The sequence below is a fragment of the Gopherus flavomarginatus genome, chromosome 10 (assembly GCF_025201925.1).
Source record: "Gopherus flavomarginatus isolate rGopFla2 chromosome 10, rGopFla2.mat.asm, whole genome shotgun sequence".
Lineage (NCBI taxonomy): Eukaryota > Metazoa > Chordata > Testudines > Testudinidae > Gopherus > Gopherus flavomarginatus.
Window position 1 is genome coordinate 46,093,733 of NC_066626.1, and position 17,304 is coordinate 46,111,036.

At 40.6% G+C, this 17,304-nt stretch overlaps 1 protein-coding gene across 11 annotated transcripts in view; it reads left to right on the forward strand.

The window, feature by feature from the left end:
* The window catches only part of LOC127030195 (sodium channel protein type 1 subunit alpha), a 358,700-nt gene that overhangs the window by 232,330 nt on the left and 109,066 nt on the right, over positions 1-17,304 (forward strand). For 9 of the 11 annotated variants that reach the window (XM_050916249.1, XM_050916251.1, XM_050916250.1 and 6 more), the window contains one exon: positions 10,563-10,680. The exons of the other annotated variants lie outside the window; for them this stretch is intronic. In XM_050916249.1, coding sequence (XP_050772206.1) covers positions 10,563-10,680 — 118 coding nt within the window. The remainder of the gene's footprint in view (positions 1-10,562; positions 10,681-17,304) is intronic. 11 annotated transcript variants of the gene reach the window in all.

Here is a 17,304-nt window from a genome sequence, read left to right on the forward strand (position 1 = left end):
TTCTGGTGACATTGTACATAGGAAGAGGGCAGCACTATCTCCTGTAAATGTAGACAAACTAGTTTCTCTTAGCGATTGACTGAAGTAGGACTGAGTGGACTTGTAGGCGCTGAAGTTTTATATTCTTTTGTTTTTGAGTGCACTTAGGTAACCAAAAAAAAAATCTACATTTGTAAGTTTCACTTTCCTGACAAAGAGATTGCACTTCAGTACTTGTACGAGGTGAATTGAAAAATATTATTTCTTTTGATTATCATTTTTACAGTGCAAATATTTGTAATCCAAAATAATATATACTTTGATTTTAATTATAACACAGAATACACTATATGTGAAAATGTAGAAACATCCAAAATATTTTAATAAATTTCAGTTGGTATTCTATTGTTTAACAGCACAATTAAAACTGATTAATTGCAATTATTATTTTTAATCAAGTGAGTTAACTGTGATTAATCGACAGCCCTAATTTTTAACATGTAGACAAACATATCTGCTATATACTTAAAAAGAGCAGATTACAGACCTATTAAATTGGGTGCTTGTATGAGCAGGTATTTCTCTAGGTTATTGCAGATTTGAAACTGGCAGTTACATACAATCATTACCTTATTTGGTATTCTGCACCTGCTTTGATAGAAAAGACCTAGCAGTATATTTGCTTTTTGAACTATATAGGAGATGTATGATAGCTCAAGAAACACACAAGTAAGCAAAAAATACCAGAATGAGACCTAAAGACAGCAATTAGGACATTTCTGTTGGAGTTTGCACATACGGCTAGCCTTAAAATATTCCAGAGTCCTTGCAGGATTTCTCTGTTACACTGCCTCAGCATTCAGTATAGAGGCAGCAGCTTTATCCCCAGCAATGTGAAGCTTTCTAAAAGACGTTAGCTACAGTATCAGTTGATGATTTGTGATGTTTCCAATTTATCACTGTAAATATTAGAGACTTTGGTGATGGGGAGCATATAAATACCAAGATATGTAATTTTAAAGAGTGATTTTTAACTTTTCTCAAAGTGCAGTATTTTAAGTGTGACTTAGCTTACTAAATTTTATATTACAATTCTATTTTGACTAGAGAAAAAGAAAATGGAAATATGGTGTCAGAACAATATTTTTACTTCAGGACAATTTTTGATGCCACTGAAAGAGCCAATCTGTGCCATTCACACTGTTTTAGATTGAGAGAAATTTTCTTTAAATTGCTGCCCTACCTCTACAGAAATCACATATTTTACTTTTTTAAATGTAGGGTTCTTTATGCATTTTGTCTCATTGATTTCTATGTAAAATCTCCAAGTAAAGTGATATTCCTGACTGCCCCACAATTCATTGTAAGCTCTGGCAATCAAGCAGGTTCCCAGCCAATGGGAGCTGTGGAGCCGGCGCTCAGGGCAGAGACAGTGCAGGGAGCCTCTCTGGCCGCCCCGGAACCTGGGGGTTGCAGGGACAGGCCGGCTATTTCTGAGAGCCACACAGAGCCAGGGCAGGCAGGTAACCCCACTGCACGGCTGACCAGACTTTTAACAGCCTGGTCAGTGGTGCTGACCAGAGCCAGCAGGGTTCCTTTTCAACTGGGCATTCCGGTTGAAACCTGGACACCTGGCAACCCTAATTCAGGGCCAGTAGCCCCTGTTTCCCCATCTCCATAAGGGAAGTGACACTAAAGGGCAACGCACCAAATGGATGACCATGGCTGAATTTGCATAGCCCACACCAGCAGCCATACCTCTGCCTGCGGTGGAGGGCACAAAGACGCAGCATGGACACAGCCAATAGCAGAGTGCACAGTAAGGAGCCTTCAGGTCTAGCTTCCTGCCCCAGTGTCACCTCTATAAAAGCTCCTGGTCCTCCTGAAATTCCAACTTATATCCTACACTGAGACCTCCCAGAGAAACAGAGACCTCTCTGGCCCATGTAAATGCCAGCAATAGAGATGGGTGGAACATCTAGAGAGCCTGTCTTTGAGAGACCCAGAAGAGTCTTATATGGGAGAGGGAGACAAATAAGACCAGCATCTTTAAGGACAGGGAGATTGGTAGCCACCAGAAATACATTTTGGAACGGTCTCTGAGCCCAATTTTGCTCCTCTGGTCTGAAGCAGTATTTTTGGGAAATAAAAGAATAATATCATCCCTTCTCCTTTTCATTGAGTGCAGGAGGGCAGATAATGCTCAGAACCTGGTTCCCCTGCTCACCTTCACAGAGTGCAGCATGGCAAATCCATGCAGAAAACTCCAGGCCATAGACATGCACTGATTCCTCTAGTCATGCATACCCAGACCTCCACAAATACATCCTCTTTCAGGGAGGAAGGCCAGCCGTCTTAATTAAAGTTAGGGAATCAAATAGTAAAATAAATTTTTAAAAACTAAATAGACAAACATAAACAACCCCAAGAGGAAACACTCTTTCAGGCCAGAATGTGCTGAGTATTGTGAAAGAGGTCTGCAGCTACTGTAGGCAAGCTATACAGATGCTTCTTGGGTTACGCGAGACCTGACTTACGCAAATCTGCACTTACGGAAAAAGTTCCATAAGCTAGAAATAGGAGGGTTTTTTTTGTTTGGTGGGGAGGGGAGTTTTTTGTGCAATGGTCGGAGTTTCCAACTTAAGCAAAATTTGAGTTACGCAAGGCTTTCCAAAACAGAACGCTGTGTAAGTCAGGAAGCATCAGTAGCTATATATATACCTCCTTGTGCACCTTGGGAAAGAGTAATAGAGGGATAAATTTCCTGCAACGCCTAAAAGATTGGGAAAGTATTGGTCTACCATCCCTTAGCTGCTGTTGCAGGACACTGTGCCCTAGCTACTGGGCTGCTGTTTCCAGCTGTGACTGTGTGTCCCCAAGCCCTAATATTCAGGCAGTAAGGAGCCTCTTAGCCCATCATTTATTTATTTCTATACTAGCCTCCCACCCCAGCATCCATTTTATAAGCCCAGAAAATTCTTAACTGTGCATCAGTTAACCTGGTATCACTACTGGAGACGAACATGGCTATTTTCTCTGGTATTTAGGGGTTTGGTGTTTCTAATGGGGGGAATATTTTTATCTAAAGAGTAGCCTCCTCACTATACAGGCCCTTCACAGGCATCCAAGTCTAGGTTGGCGTTGTCTTAGCCCTGTCCCTTGGGCATGAAAGCTTCAGACCAACAAAACCAAACCACCCAACCTATATGAATAATTGTCTGACACCCTAAGTGCCCTGGGATGCTTTCACAAGCAATGCTAACAGGAGTGAGAGACTGCAAGTGTGGACACTCTCACCTGAAAAATCACATGGTCTAAAGGGTTCTCCCAGGAAAGAAGAGTGTGTGGGGAGGTTGGAGGGGGGGTAGGGGAATTGGTCAAATCTGTCTCTTGCAGGTGTATGGGTCTGTGGTTCTTGCTATTTTAGTGATACAATGGGAAACTTTATGGAAAGCTGAGGCTATTCAGAGTCATTAGAAAAATTGACTTGCAATCCTGACTCCTATCAGCTGCTATAGAAAAGAGTACAGGTCATATAGCAAGTTGAAGCAGTTTGTGAAGTACAGCAAGAGAAAATATCTTTTTGCAAGTGGTAGGTAGAACAAGTTCTACTGATTCAGAGCTATCTGCAGGTTTCCCAGCCAGCCATATTTGGACTGAAAACCCTGAATCGTTCCACATTCTTTCAATTTGAGACCAAAAGGGCTTCTTCTAGCTTTGATCAAATGAGGTCAGTGGATGTTGCCCAAAGGCGATACCCTGCACTGTGTGAGAATTTCAGGAACAGTTTTGTTCCAACCCAGTTTCTGCATCCCATGGAAAAGCCATGACATGAATCTGAAGTAGACATCATCTATTTCAGATCAGAGCATTAACCCACTCCCCGTTCTATTTCTAGCTTCAGAGAAGCAGAGCAGGGCTCAGTCTGAAACATATAAATAAGTTCCTAAAGGAGCTTGTCTTCAAAGAATACCCATCTTACCATCCTCAATCAATCATTACCATTTGATCTTGCATTACTCCTAGGGCTTCCTTTGAGGACCATGGTAGCTGTAATACTGGCTTTAGAGAAGGAAATTAGCTTACCTTGTTTTGGACAATTTTTCTGATCAGGGCTCTGTACAGAAAAATGAAGGAAACACACAGAGTGATGTAGTTCCTGGACTATCTTGGATTCAGGACAAACACAGATGCACAATGTTAGAGAAATCAGTAACAGATCTGAGCTGAGGAGTCATATTATTAGGCACAAGGTCTTATTTCAGAAGAATGTTAACTTGAGATGAAGATAACTGTGATGTCACAAAAACAAAAATCCAATTCTTATTAGAGCCTATTGGGAGTTCTGATCACATACAGAGCTTCGAGGATCCAAAGTTCATATGATTCAGTAATTCCAGGGATGTCCTCTGTATCTTACCCTATCTCATCTGTTGGCAGAGATCTAGCTCTAATTGTATAATCTCTGCTCCCACAACTGGTGAATGCAGAGAATCAGAATTTAATTTTGAAGGGATCTTCCTGACACAATTCAGGAAATGAATACCAGAAGGAGAGAGCACAGCATCAACCCACTGGAATACAGTGATTCACTGAGGTCTATGAGAACTGCTCCTTCCATGGAAAACAGACCCGTTCGACAGTCAACATATCTTGATAGCATTTTCATAATCACTAGGGAGAGCATGGTCAGCCCTATTCCAGAGAGAAATTATCTTGTCCTGGGTGGAGAAAAGTTTGCTGTCTCTGTCCACCAAGGAGGAGAGGTATACCAAGACTTACACAGCAGAATTTGGATGAGCAGAATGGCCACAACACAAAGAAATATCTTACTTGTACATCAATTTGTTGGGCTAGTAATTGACCTTTTTGCATCTGGAAACAGTAAATAAAGTGCCCTGTGGCCTCTGTGTCAGGACCTGGAATGCATGGTGGGGAGTATCTAATGAAGTTGGGCAAGGGCTCTACTATATGACTTCCCACCTTTTCCACACAATAATACGTAAGAGAGAAGCAGTGATATTGTTTATGCATTTCTAACTGAAGAGACTACGGCTTTCAGGCTTGCCTAAGCATCTTCAGATATTTGTCTCACTGAGGAGATCTGTAATTGCAAAATCAACCCTCCACGTCGGACCAAACCAGATTAAAATGAATATTTGGATGAAGTGATTATTTCATTTATGGGCCCCAAAAGAGAAGCCACCAAATAGAACTCATTCCATTGATTGCTGCAAAGTCCATAGTTCAACTACCATGTTAAACTATTCCTCCAGAATGGCTTTATTATGGTCAAAAAAGGGTCAGGTCTCTGTAGTCCAGTGGTTTCAACATGTTCAAGAAAAGGAAGCATTGTACAAATCCCCATCTTAAATGCTTTGTTACAGTCTTGATCGTATTCCAAACCCACAAGGTCACAAAGAACAATATTAGAACCTCATTCTGTTCTTCACAGCACTACCCAGATTGAACCCCCTGCAGGAGGTATTGTTATACCTGTTCATGATTAGGTCTTCTGAGGGCTACTATCACCAATCAGATGAGGGTTTTGTTTTTTTTTTGAAGTTGGGAGCTTTCTCTAATGAAACCCGTTATTGTACTGTTAATTCAGAGAGGTAGTTCTTACAACTGTCATAGCAGTCTTTCTCCAAATATATTCAAGAAATATTCCTCCTTTGGTGAAGCATCAAAGTCCAGTGTTTAGGAGCACAGAGAATCTCAGGGCAAAGTAGTCTAGTATCCTATATTAAAATTTGTTAGACAACACATGGCCATCAATATAGAAATTAACAGAATTCTGCATCTTGTTCATCCAGGCTTAGCCAACACTCTTTCCTTTCTCTTGGCAGAAGTTTGGGAAGATGGAAGTGATAATTATGTACCTTGTTTTGGTTGTCCACATTTACAGGCTGATCCTGCTTCCTGCTGTGGAGGCATACTAGTAGGAAAATTCCATTGTAGCAAATCTCTGGACCTTAGCATGAAGGAAAATGGGAGAATTTATTCATCCTTACCTGAAAATTTCCCTTCTTAGAGTAATAAGGTCTATAGATCTGGCCCACCCAGGAAACATATGCATCATCCAGAAGAGAGATGGAAATTGTTGAGGTTTGTTGTCATTAGATGGAATTTACCACACACTGAAGTAAGAGACATTATTATGCTTTTTCCTTAAAATATATTTAACACAGTCTGTAATTAGGAAAGTAGATTAAAATTATCCTGGCTGTGGGAGTTATTTCAGTTGTATGGCACTTCAAGGAGCAGGAGATTCCCCTGCTGCCAGATGCTGATCTAATTCTGCCTCCAAACTGCAAGCAGATGGATGTACCCATTATAGCAGACCTATGAACTTCACTTCACAAAGAAAGGAAATTTTCAGCTAAGCACAGATAATTTTTCCTACTTACAGAGCCATTCTGCAAGTTGGAACAGCATTTTAAACTTAGCAGAAAACATTGTTTTGAGGGTTGACATAATATCACAATCTGATATAAACTGACAAAGCAGGTAACAAAGAGTTAAGACTACCTTAATAGAGTTCTTGGTGGGTTAGGTTGCCTAGTGGTTAGCACTCCTAGTATTCCTCCCAGAGAGCTGATCTTACAGTCCTGGTCCTCCTTTAATCAGAGGTGCAGTGAGTTGAATCGGTGGTTTGAGTCCCTCCTATAGTGGTAGTGGAGCCCAGGCTCACCCATGCCACCTGGTTCTGACCCAGAAACCTAGGAGGGTCAACAGTGTCTGGCCCTCTAAGGTACCCCTTGCGTTATCCTCCTTGGGTCACTTCCTACCACTGCTTTGCTCTCCTTGCTTTCAGTCCCAGATACGGTGAAAAGAAAAGCTAACCAAATCATCAGCTCCAACTTGGCTCAGCATATAGTCTTATTCCCTCTGGTAGGCTTCTCTGGTGCCCTTGTCAGGAGCCTTCAGGGTGTAGGTCTGACCTCCGCCCCCTTCCGAGCTGGGTTGCTCCCTTTTCAACCCCTTCTCCATCTGGAGCATGTTCTGCTGGGCTGGAGTACCTGGGCCCAGGACTGTCCTTTAACTCCTTCCAGTCCAGTATGGGCTTTGTCTACCCCATCACTCAACTACTCTGTCATAAACACGCACCAGTTGTCCCTAAGTATTGTCACTTATACACAATGTTCTGAGATGTTTTCAATAGCAGGGCAAAATTAGGTGAATTAAAGGTGGAATTGCTGCCTTAGTGCTGAATGTAGTGCTCTTATTAGTTTCATCCTATTAGCTTGTCCATGATTGCCCTGATGTAAAAGTTTTGCAGTGCTCTCATTGTGCCACACACATACGTTTATATTGACCCATATTAAAGAATAGCTCTTTCCTGACTATCTCTGTAGCTTCTCCCCCCCCAACACTTATCTCTCTTATCTTTCTATCCTTACTGTCCAGCACTCATCTCCTTCCTGGTCTGGCTGACAGATATACTTTCTCACACCAAAGCTTGGCTCCTGTTAGTATATCCAACTATTCCAGTTCCCTGCCATCAGCTGTCCCTCACATAGCATTCTTTGTATCCTTCTCATGCATTTGCCTGTTCACCCATGCTCTGACACTCCCAGCCTCCACCAATCCTCCTTTGTCTCAAGGTTCCTATTACCTTCTCTGTCTCTGTCTCACGGGGTAATATTTTCCACACTGTCATTACCCTTCTAACACCATGCTGCCCATACTTGGTTGCATTATATTCTTGCCTTCATCGCAGTTCAGAACATATTCCACAGTGCTTCAAAGTTTCCTCTGCAGTGTTTTAAAATTTTATTAAAAAAAACAGTTTTGCAAAGGATAGCATTTGAGCTTTCATATAATTTGGCACAGAATAATACAGGAATATAGTCACAACTAAAATTTATATCAAATTTAAATATGCAAATTGATCTAGAGACAAATTCATCGCTCAAGTCCATTAATATATAGAGAAAGCAAGGATTTAGGAAAATAGTGAAAAAAACAGAAAAATTGGATCAAGATAAACAAAATGGGCAGGCATGCTGGGTCCGATGGTTTTTTACTCTTTCTAAATGATCTTATATTCAAAATTTACCACAAAAGATAACATTTTAATATTGGATAATCTAAAATTGGACTCTGAAGACACAAGTTTGACAGCCTCTGTTTGACCTTAGAGTGGCTAGTCATACACAGACATCTGATTATATAATAAATTACATTTTTATTGCATATAGCTTAATTTCCAGCAGTCCTACACCTGCAAAAGAAACTCATATCAAAGTAGAATAGAGTACATAGGCGAATACCCATATCTGTTGTCCATGTTCAGATAGCAGTATTTATTAACCTTTGTGAAGCTGGCTAATTCTAAAGGGCTGTATTGTCCTTGGCTCTTATGCAGATAGGTAAAAATGACGGCTTAAAAACCCTTTCCATCTTGTGTCCCCATTTCTGTGTAAGAGAAAATCACAGTCTCTGCACTCTGGGTACAGAAGCGACTCCCTATTAGTGCTCAGGTGTGCAAACCAACTTCAGCAAGGAAAAGAGCTCAGGCCCCGCCACTAGACATGGAGAAAAGTGCACCCTGCACTACCTTAAGGTGCACAGTGCAACCTGCTGATGATCCTTGTGGGGTTGTGAGGCTCCACATGGCCCCCAAGGTAGGCCTGTGTACAAACAACAAAATCTGGCCCTAATGGTTTTACACTGTTAAGGACTGGCTAGTTTTCTGGCTTATAGCCTAGTTGTTGTGGCAAAGAAGAGGAGGAAGAGTGGTAGTGTCCGAGTTCTTCGGAAATGTAGTCTCATCTCACTTCTCTCTTACTAGAAATCCCATTTTAGGCTAGGAAGCCGCAGTGAGGTAGTGTTTTCAGCCGAAACTGAGACCTGAATCAGAGAATCTGCACAGTGTTGTCACTGCATGACAGAGGCAGCCTTCAGCTCAGAGTCTTGAGGTGGCTTTTCCAGCAGCTGTCAGGATGTCTAGGGAGGTGTCTCATTGGAGGCTGAGAGGTGGGTCTCCTGCTGCAGCAGAGGGACAAGAAGAGAGCGACAGAAATCAAATTTTTGTCTTGGCTTATAAATCACAGGATCAGTATACCTATTTTGAGGATATTAATGGTAAATCACAATGTTTCTTTCACTGAGGAAATAAATGAGTCATGAGTGAAGGGGGAAAATGGACATTTTTTGAAATGATGGGGCCTTGATTCTGATCTGGAGCTGCATATGCATGTCCTCAAAAAGTGGAACAATACATGCACTTGAGGAGTACCAGCAGCTTCCACTCAGAACTTTGGCTTTGGCAAGATAGTGTTATTTTTAACAGTATCAGTAATATGCCTGTGTTCAAAGATTGAGAAAGATTCCAAAGAGGATGTGAGTTAACTAAATGCGGCTGGTGTATTCTCCTTACATGCCAAGTCAGCAGAGTGTGTGATTTAAATATATATTTACGTATATGTCAGCTAGCTCATAGCTACAAATACAGAATCTAACACACAGGGACATCATTTGGATACATGACAATCTGGAGGTCGTGAGTCCATAGTAAGTGTTTTTTTGCTGTTTAGCAAAGACATTAGAAACCACCCCTCAATATATTTATGGATTATAAATGTTTCCGGTAATCTCTTAACTCAGGCTTTAAAACCTTGTGCCAAATAAATGTGTTCCTCTTTGGCTATTTCAAAAATTTTCATCCATGCCTATACCATCTGTTGCTGCAGTTTGAGGACCATCAATATCTGAAATCTATTATCGGAACTGTAAGGTGAAAACACAGCCCAGATTGTTCCCCATTGTCCTTAGCTCCGTATCTGAAGGGGTTCTCCACACCCAGTCTCCTTTTTTCCATGCAGAAGCGGGGATCAGATGCCTCTGTGGTACACACCTTTCCCAGACATGTATGTTTTTGGGCCCACATAGAGTGGGAGACATGGAGTAGGGGCAGGCCGAGAGAAGCAGGCAGGATGGGTGCAGCTCCAATAGAGGGCACCACTCAGGAACGAGAGTAGGGAGGGGTATATTGCTAGGGGCCAGAGACACAGCAGCGGATCTTCTAGGTTTGGGGCAGCTTTCCATAGGTAACAACCACCACTTCTCCCCTTGAGTCGAACAGTTGGTGTTAATGTCAATGATGGATCCTTTGCAGAGATTTTCAAGTAAAAAGTCCCCTCCTATTATCTGGCCCATGATTTAGTGTGTGCGTGCGCTGTGATGAGGCAATGAAGAAAGAAGGATTCTGGTATTTAGGGAAAAAGGAAACATTTAGTTATAATCAGACTATAAAATAGTCAGTAATTTTTTTAATTCACCACTTCTGCACCTTACTTTATGTACAGGTGACAGAGAAAAGTGTGTAAATGTGTATTTAACGAAACCCCTATCTTTTTAAGACCAAATGTGGTATCCTTACAGAAAATGTTATCCTGTATTGCAGGTAGGTCATGGGAATATGTTTTCTTTCCAAAATTAGGATGTAGAAATATGATTTTCTCTGAATTATCTGTAGAAATGTAATGTAAGACTTTGTCTATTATTTAAAAAAAATTGATTTTAAAAAGTTAATGCAGAATGCAAACCTTTAAACTGCTCTTTCTTTCTTTTTTCAGACTTTTATAGTATTGAATAAAGGGAAGGCAATCTTCCGATTCAGTGCCACCTCTGCCCTGTACATTTTAACTCCTTTCAATCCTCTTAGAAAAATAGCTATTAAAATTTTGGTACATTCATATCCTTTTCAAGTGGTTGGTTCAAAATGTTTCTCTTTAAAAATAACATTGCACAATTGTTTGTTTCATTATAAAAAATAAAATCCTTGCAGGTTTTTTCAAATTTTATTTTACAATATAAATTTTATAGCAAAATTCTGTAGAATTTAATAGAAAATTACAACCTTCCTATAATTTTTTGTAATTATCCTTGGAATTTTAAAGATGATATTCTTTCAATAGAAATCTATGGAATAATTCAAAAAACCTTTAAAAGGGATAGCATAATCTTGATTCTGTAGGTTTTTAGAGTAATTTCTCTGGAATCCTGTTAATTTAATTATTAAAATCTATAGCATTTTTACAACAGGATGGGTCCTGTATAATTTTGACATTCAAGTGCAGTATATGTTACTGACCCTCTTCTGTAGAGTGAATTACTAGTACACAAAGAACTTTGATTTTTTAAAAGCTGCCAAAAATAAACCTTGTCTCCAAATTCCAAATAAGCCCTCAGTTCTGCAAACACTTGAGCTGTGTGTGCCACTTTACACACATGAGTAGCAAACTCAATGGGATTACTTAAGTAATAATTATTAATGGAGACATACCTATCTCCTAGAACTGGAAGGGACCCTGAAGGGTTATTGAGTCCAGCCCCCCTGCCTTAACTAGCAGGACCAAGTACTGATTTTTGCCCCAGATCCTTAGGTGGCCTCCTCAAGGCTTGAGCTCACAACCCTGGGTTTAGCAGGCCTGTGCTCAAACCACTGAGCTATTTCTGCCCCTGCAATCATAGAATATCAGGGTTGGAAGGGACCTCAGAAGGTCATCTAGTCCAACCCCCTGCTCTAGGAAGGCCCAATCCCCAGATAGATTTTTGCCCCAGGTCCCTAGAATGACCCCCCTCAAGGGCTGAACTCACAATGCTGGGTTTAACAGGCCAATGCTCAAACCACTGAGCTATCCCTCCCTGTCTTTGCATGAGTAAAGTTTCACACCTGCTTAAGTGTTTGCAGGATTGGGGTTTAAGCACCTGATCTAATTTACATGGAAGTCAATGGGAGCCTTAATGGGTGCTGGATCAGGCTTATAGTGCTTTGTTTAACAAAATATTTTGGAGTGTTTCATAGGGCTTGTCTACACAGCAGCACATTGCAGTGTATGGAGATGTGAATTGTAAATCGCACTAACGTGCTCTAACTGCCCTGTATAGTTCTCATTAATGTAGTCTGAGACTCTTTCAATGCAAACTAAATACCTTTTAGTTCATGCCAACAGAGTCTACACAGAGCAGTTAGAGTGAAGCATGTTGGCATGCTCTAAAATTCTCACTCCCATAGTCCAGATCTTGCTGCCATGTAAACAAGCCCCTATTTGTATAAATCTGTGATTCGATGTTCATTGCAATATTATTGGCCAATGTTGGGAAGATGATAGGGGATGATTAATGGGAGGGGATGTTTTGTCTGTTAGTGAATTTTAGAGGTGGGAGAATTTCTGAGTACCTTTTCAATTGTTTCTCCTAAACCTATAATCACAGAAATAATTTCAGATCACATATATTTTATATACCTATGTGCAAAGAGTAACTGTTATGCACAACAACCAAAAAGGAAGTAGGCTTGTATATAAAATTCTGATATTTTTATTACATACAGTACCTGGGCTCTTGAGAGCAAGTAATTTACCTCCTTTAGGTGGAGATCTCCTTGTGCTGGATTGGATTATTTCTTTTATGGTCTGCTTATGTCACTTATGCCTTTAAATATATACAAAGGTGACAACTACTGGTATGACTCACTGCTAGGGTTACTTTATGTGAGCCATAAGGATTAGATAGTAGGTTCTCTGGGCTCACTTATGCAATATATTAAAAGCAGCACAGGTAGTGATGCATGTAGCTAATGTTGTCTGATACTTTTCATTATAAGACTCTGTTTTCAGTTGTTTATAACTTTACCAGACTTAAACTGTTCAGGCTGAAAATTTCCATGCAATGTGCCTGCCTCAGGGTGAATATTTTTGGAACATTTCAGACGGATTACCCATTTCTAAGAATGAGATTTGGGAAAAAATATGTTGTTCCATCCATTTTGGGAAAAAATCTTACAACTGTTGCATTGAGAAGGTCTAGCACCTCCATGGTTGGGAGAGGGTCATAAAACTTGGCTGTGAGCTGGTCTTTGCATCAGGAATGTGCCATTTGCTGTCTCTGTGAAAAACTGCTCAAATTTGCCAAGTTATAAGTCTCTGAAAAGTCACAGTTTGCACATACTCAGTCAATATTTGGTAGAGTTTGACGGCTAAATTCTCTGAAGATTGTCTTCACTGAACTTGGGCCATCCCCATATGGCTCTACACATGACCAGATTGTGCATGTGCCATCCACACCAAATGACTGAGCATGCTCCACTCTGGGACTGCAGGACTTTCCCTGAAATTAATTCTCTCCACTGCTGGTGGCTGCTGTGGCACCAGGCACAGGAACTGAGAGTAGAGGGGCTCTGTCTCCTATGCTCTCGCTGCTCCCTCTCCTAGGAAGAAGGAGAAGGAGGAAGCTGATTCATTTTAATGCTTGAGAGGTGAGGAACTGGGATGGAGGGGAGAGGAAGAGGAGCAGGGGCAGAAGCCTGGAAGGGAGGGGGAACAGCTGAAAAAGGATACAGAAGATGGGAGGGGGCGGGGAGGAAAAAGCAGAGGGGAGGGAGACAGGCAGGAGCAGAAGGAATGAGAATAGTGAGGGGATAGAGGCAGGTGCTGCGATGGGGGAATAGGAGCAGAGGGGCATAGGGGTAGGAGTGGACTGATGGAATCTGGTAGGATAATAGTAGGGGAGGGGGCATTGGAGCAGAAGAGGACAGGGAGAGGATGGGAAGGGTCAGGAGCAGAAAGATCTGTAACCACTAGAAACACTCCTCTACAGATCCTGAAACTGAACCCAGGAGTCCTCAGTCTCAACATTCCTTTGATGTGAGAAAATAGCTGGGAAATTATTGGCAAAATGTGTGTCTATCCCCCTCTAATGACAGGTCCACATAGAACACAACCGCCTTTGCTGCCAGTTAATCTCTGAGCACAAGTGGTAGAAGGCTGTGCTATATGGATCTAAAGAGCCCAACCCTACTGATGTCTCATGGTCAGGGCAGTATGGTTCCACATGGTGGAATCCATCATATGTGATGGAATTGATAAATTCATCCATATATGTCACACACGCACACTGCATTTAAAGAATGTCTGGAAATGTCTGTACAACCTTAATGAGACCCCCTTGTGTATATACGTTATGGTATAGTCTTTAATTACATGATCACAAGCTATTTTTTCATTCAATGCTCAGGATAAATGGTGCTCACTGAATGGGTAGCTCTTCAATATTTTTTATCTGCATCATTGAGTTTGTGCCTGCATGCACAATATAGTGCCATCCAAGCCCTGCAGTGAATACAGAATTACTAATTTCTTCCTGAGGGTGTTTTCTGTCGTGCTCTCATTGTGTAGCACCTTAGTTCTTTACAAATATTATTGAATTTCATCTGACAACACCCTTGTGAGTGGTGGTATTGTTATCCCCATTTTACACATGGGGAATTGAGGCACAAAGATTAAATTTAGAATCATCAAAGGTGTCAGTTTTGATTGCCCAGTTTGAGAAGTCTAATGCCTGGGGGTTTTTTGAGAATACTGAGCATTTTATGGCACTTTCGTTCAGAATGGGGTTACCATTGACTTCAGTTGCAATTTTGAATACTTAGCACTTCTGCAAATCAGCCCCTAGGTGTCTCATGTTAGGTACCCAGAAAATATGAAACACTTAATACTACCTATGAAATTTCTGGTTTATGTGACTTGCTGAGAATCACATAGAAACTCTGTTGCTGAGGCAAAGATAGATGCCAAATCTGTAGCATGCTATTCAGCTTCTTCAGTCAAGAGATGATCCCCTGGAGTGTGCTCTTGGAATGAATCAGGGCCGCTGGCTCCTTTGTTGCATAAATTGTAAGGTATGTGATCTTACAGACAACAGCCTCCATCACTGCGAAGTTCTCCTTCATACCCAGAGCACAGTCTGTCCTGTGCACTAAAGGAGTTGCACAAGCAGCCTTAGCTCTGGCATTATCTAATTTTTGAGTGCCTGACTTTGCAATCTTCACATTCTTTTAATGTATTTTTTTTATTTTTATTGTAATCACTAAGTTCATATAGCCTATCTCTAACTATATAAATATAGTAGTGCTATCCTGACCATTTTATTTCTTTTAAAACCAGTTTAACATCACTGATCTGATGAAAATAGAAATTAAGTATTCAATAGATTTGAATGAGGTTCCTAAATATTGCTAAAATAGAATATTTTATTCTGTACATAACAAGGAATGTATAATTAGCATTAATAGTATTATACACTTAATTATCTGCCCCATACTATGTTTTAAATATATTGATACATTGGCGCCTGAAGTCTAGCATTCACAAGCCCTTTGAGACTACCAAAGAGACTACCTCCACAAAAAGACATCAAAGGGGTTTCCTGAGCATGTTAACTGGAATTCCTGGCATCTGTCTGAACAGTGTGTGTGAGGGGTATTCCAATGGTAGCTACATTTGATATTCTGAGTCACAGAATAACAGTTATGCTATGCTGAGCTTGCTTGATAATATAACCTTCAAAATTAATGAAGTTAGCCAGTCAATAATATTGAGACTCACTGATGTCAATGGGAGCTGGGCAATTAAGTTCCTATGCATGCCGTGAATGTTTACTCTGAAAGGTATGGTCATTCTTTACTGATTTTGATCACCTCAGGGAAAATGGTCAGGCACTACTAACAGCAGTACCAATGTACACCAATCTAGTGCATTAAGATAGTACTTTTCATATTCCCCTTTGCAACTACAGAGTGAAGTTTAGTCTGTGTTCAGAGCCTAAAAAGGTGTTCAACGGCAAAAAAAATTAGCATGTAATTTAATTTTAAATTGCAAAGCATATTTGGGCTTTTTGGATACAAATTTATTTGTAAAGTGTTTTATACTTACAAACGGATATATCTATTATTAGCTTAGGGTGACCAGATGGCAAGTGTGAAAAATAGGGACACTTTTTTAAGGCGGAGGGGGGGCAGCTAGAGGCTACAGTTGCCTATATAAGACAAAGCCCCTAATATCAGGATGATCCCAATAATATAGGATGTCTGGTCACCCTACATTAGCTCCTTTGATGAACTGTTTTGTAGGAACATATCTTTTATAAAAGATGAATAAAGGTAAAACATTTTCCAGAGTAAGTTTGGCACAAAGTCTAGCATTTTGTAGCTTATGGTGCCATCATGTGGTAATTTTACATCACTTTCCTGTTTGTTGTTTATTTTAGTGTTTCACTTTTTGTTAAACACTTGGATAAATATGCTGAATGTTTAGTATCAATGGAAGTGAAAAACTTACAACACTACATAGAATCACTAATTCTGCAAACACTTGTTGCCTCAGTCAAATCTTCTCTTTTTGTAACATTGCTGAGCTTGTTGTAGTGAGGCAGCTGCAGTCATGTAGCATACTCAGGTTTCCTTAACCCCAATCAGTTTGAGTTGTAGGCCTTACTATAGTAGGGATGCTACACTAGTTGTTCTGGTTGACGACTGGGATGAGAATCAGGTTGCCATGCTGATTCATACCAGTCTTTCAGTGGCTTTCCTTACCATTGACCATGAGACAGTATTGAACTATAGTATGGGTAGAATAAGACATACTTCCGTGACAGTTCTTTCTTACTGGCTCCTGATGGTTGTCTGTCTGAGAGGTCACAGAGAATAATATTGGGCATTTGCTCATCTGCCCCAGTGGGGTGATCTCTCTTTCTGTTGGTGTTCCACAGGAGCTCATATTCCCTGACGTGCTCTTTCTCTGTCAGGGTTCAGTTTACATTCTGCTGCCCTCTTCTAGTTCAAAATCAAATTCTAGGAGAGTTGGTGAGGAAACAGAGAGTACAATGTCTTCATCAAGTGGATGGCAGTGCTTTGATAATGCTTATTTGATTGTGGGAGTAAATGGAATACTAGACGTTGGCTATTTCGGCTTATTTGGTGGAATAAACAAACAGAGTTTATTCACCATTTGTTATGTATATTTTCTGCCTGACCATTTGTTACATAGGTTTTCTACCTGATGTGTTGTATCCTCAGCTGCTACTAGTAGCAGCAATAATTAAATACCATTCTTATTTGTGCTCAGTGAGACTGTTGAGACCTTTTTCCTTTAGATGTGAGTCTTGCTACAGTTATCCAGGATTCTAGGTCCCTTATAGACACTCTTTATGCTCATGTAATACTATGACAGTTCAGATCAGTGGAGATGCACAAGCTGACGGCCTCCTAATTTCACCACAAAGGAGCTACAGGTAACTTCTTCTCAGTGAGGAATCCTCAACTTTGGAACTTGCTGCCTCCCTTGGTCCAAGAGAACTAGGTTCTCTGATTTTCTGAGCATCCTGCAAGACCTGTCTTTTCACTCAAGCTATTGAATTGTTAGAGAAGATTCCAGTGGATTCAAATGGGATGGGGAAGAAGTTGCTATTTATTACTGTCAACAAGCTGTGGGGATGAGGAGATTTCATTGCTTAATATTGTTACGATTTGTTACTGTT